Source organism: Petaurus breviceps, unplaced genomic scaffold (assembly GCF_028583685.1).
Source record: "Petaurus breviceps papuanus isolate PSGF00001 unplaced genomic scaffold, PetGlider_PUasm1.0 140, whole genome shotgun sequence".
In the NCBI taxonomy this organism is placed as follows: domain Eukaryota; kingdom Metazoa; phylum Chordata; class Mammalia; order Diprotodontia; family Petauridae; genus Petaurus; species Petaurus breviceps.
This window is the reverse complement of record NW_027185698.1, coordinates 51,911,091-51,913,757: the sequence shown is the minus strand read 5'-3', so window position 1 is coordinate 51,913,757 and position 2,667 is coordinate 51,911,091. Positions and strand designations below refer to the sequence as shown.

General features: G+C 41.1%; 1 protein-coding gene across 1 annotated transcript in view; it reads left to right on the top strand.

Moving 5' to 3' along the window:
- OVCH2 (ovochymase 2) overlaps positions 1-2,117 on the top strand; it is a 49,369-nt gene extending 47,252 nt beyond the window's left edge. The window contains exons 18-20 of the mRNA XM_069073389.1: positions 451-646; positions 1,426-1,577; positions 1,917-2,117. Of these exons, the coding sequence (XP_068929490.1) occupies positions 451-646; positions 1,426-1,577; positions 1,917-2,117 (549 nt within the window). The remainder of the gene's footprint in view (positions 1-450; positions 647-1,425; positions 1,578-1,916) is intronic.
- The last annotated feature ends 550 nt before the right edge of the window (positions 2,118-2,667 follow it).

Here is a 2,667-nt window from a genome sequence, read left to right as displayed (position 1 = left end):
TTTCTTACAGCAATAGACAGAATGCTTGATTTGTTGTCAGTGTTTGAATCCTGACTCTGCCACAAACTTACCACCTGTGTGACCTTGTAAAAGTCAGTTAACCTATGGGCTTCAGTTTCTTCTGTTAAATGTGGGCTTGGACTAAATGATCTCTAAGTTTCCTTCCAAATCTATGTTAATAAAGATGCATTATTAATTTATAGTGTTAGGGGATTCTCAATAATTCTACACATTGATGAAAAAGTTAAGAACCAAAAAAAAAGAGATGAAGACCAAAAAAAATCAAACCCACACTCAATTCTATCAGCCAGAGTTTTGCAGCACTGGAGATGACTATGCTGGTTCAACATTTGTATGTGTAAGCTTCAGTTAGGTGTTGAGTCAGCAATAGCTTGTGGTTGGGCCCAGTCCTTTGGAAGGTTTCTCATTTTGCTTTTTTCCTCTTCCTAGAAAAGATCAATAAAGAACATTTTGATTCATCCAGCCTTTGATAGCACCACGATGGACTATGATATTGCTCTCTTACAAGTGACTGAACCATTTCAGTTCAATCACTATGTTCATCCAGTGTGTCTTCCTGAGAAAGGTCAAGAGATACCATCGTCCAGCATGTGTGTGGTCACTGGATGGGGGATTGATAATCCAGGTTTGTATGCAACCTTTTCTTCTACTTTTGCCCATATGTAGATCAGCTTCATAGGTTGATAAGCTACCACCCACCCACTTTCACCAATCTATGAAACATGTCCACGTTATTCTTTTCTGCCCATGCTACCATGAGCCACATATGGCCACAAATTCACCTTCCTGCTCTGCTTCTACCTGGGGCACAACAATGTGAGAGTGGTTACACCAAGCCTGACCACATTGTTTCTGTTTAGTCCGGTGTTTTGTTTCCAACTGAGGTAATTTGTGGGCTAGGATAATAGCTTTTCCTTTAAAATGATGCCCCTAAAACCCAGAGCTGTCTCAAATTGTCCTAAAATAACTATGTATGGAGTTGTGCTACAACTTTATAGCATGAAACCCCCACCTTTTTCTGGCCCTCAACTTCCCAGAATGTTGAATAGAGCACTCAGAGTCTGGTAAAGTGGAGATCTGGAAGCAGTAACATAAGGAGATGGGAGAGATTGTCTTAATGAATACTGAAAGGGAAAGGGGGAAGACTTGGGCTGGCTAGGCAGAAAACCTTATGAGAGAGAGCAGACTGGACAAAGGACTGAGAGATAGTAAGGAGCAGAGAGCGTGGTGGGAGAAGGTAAATGTTGGTCCCTGGGGAGGGCATTGGGGCTGCTGTGTACAGGCTAGGAGGATAAAGGGAATTGAAATGAGCTCAATCTGGGCCTTTGGGTAGATTATAACAGGACCTAGTTATAGAGGCCAAGGTGGTAGGGGTCTTTAACCAATAATGTATTTTGCCTTCAGATGGAGAAAAATCCAACAAACTGCAGCAACTTGAAGTTCCCATTCTTGATTCTGATGTATGTCAGGAGTACTATCGAAATCTCTCTGTGGGGGCATCCCAGAGGATGTTCTGTGCTGGGTTCCCTTCAAAAGGAGGCAAGGATTCTTGCTCAGTAAGATCTTTATATTCAGTTCCCAAGACACACACCCAATCTATTTGTTTATTAATTTGGGATAGTTGAGCCCCTTCTAAAGAATTTTCCCTCTGAGGGCACAGAGAATTCTTAGAATATTTCCATTTCAGCATGTAGGGTGGGGGGCAGAGTGGGAAGAAAGGAAATGGTCTTTTTGTAATTTTCTTTCCCTGGAAATTGAGATAGAACTGCAAGGGTGTCCTTCAACATGTACCTTTGGACTCAGTAAAATATATAGGAATAAGATGACCTATAGCATTCCAATTCCATTAGCTACCCACCCTTGTTATTTAAGCATTTTTTCTTTCATATACATAGGGTGACTCAGGTGGTCCTTTAGTTTGTTCCCTTGAAGATTCAGGTCTTTATGCCCTCTTTGGGATAACCAGCTGGGGCTTTGGCTGTGGAAGGATTAATTACCCAGGTGTCTACACCAGTGTAACTGTCTTCATTGACTGGATCAAACAGCATCTTGGTGATACTGGTATGTATGAAGAGGAAATCATTCCTATTCCTTAGGTTGGCACTCTCCAGATTCCTAACCAAGGGAAGCACCAATTTTAGCCCCTAGCTAGTGCCTAAACAGCAGATTGAAAGCTTGCCCAAACAGCTTATGTTTCTGATCAGCGTGGCATATATTGGCTCCCAGGTACAAAGAACATCTTTTTTTCAGGTAAAATATACACTTGTAGGGCACTTTCATTCCTTACTTTTATTAGTAATACATTGGGTAGTTGAGGAATGCAGTTAAGGTCACACAGCAATGGTGAGTTTTGGAGGCTCTAAATGCACCTGTGCTTGGGAAGAGGTTTGTTTTACCTTCAATACTGGTGTATAATTTAACACTGGCTCACTTTTGTGAAATTCACAGTTTAGTATACAGGGAAGTCCAGAAGTAAAAAGTCAAATAAATATCTCTGCTATAGTCCCCCCCCCCCAATTTTTTTCAGAGTTGGATGAAAAAAAAATGACTTTTTATGGCCAGTATGAATTGATCTTAACCATTTAGCTTTTCCACTAGTCTAATATAACTAGCCTCTCTCTCTCTCTCTCTCTCTCTCTCTCTCTC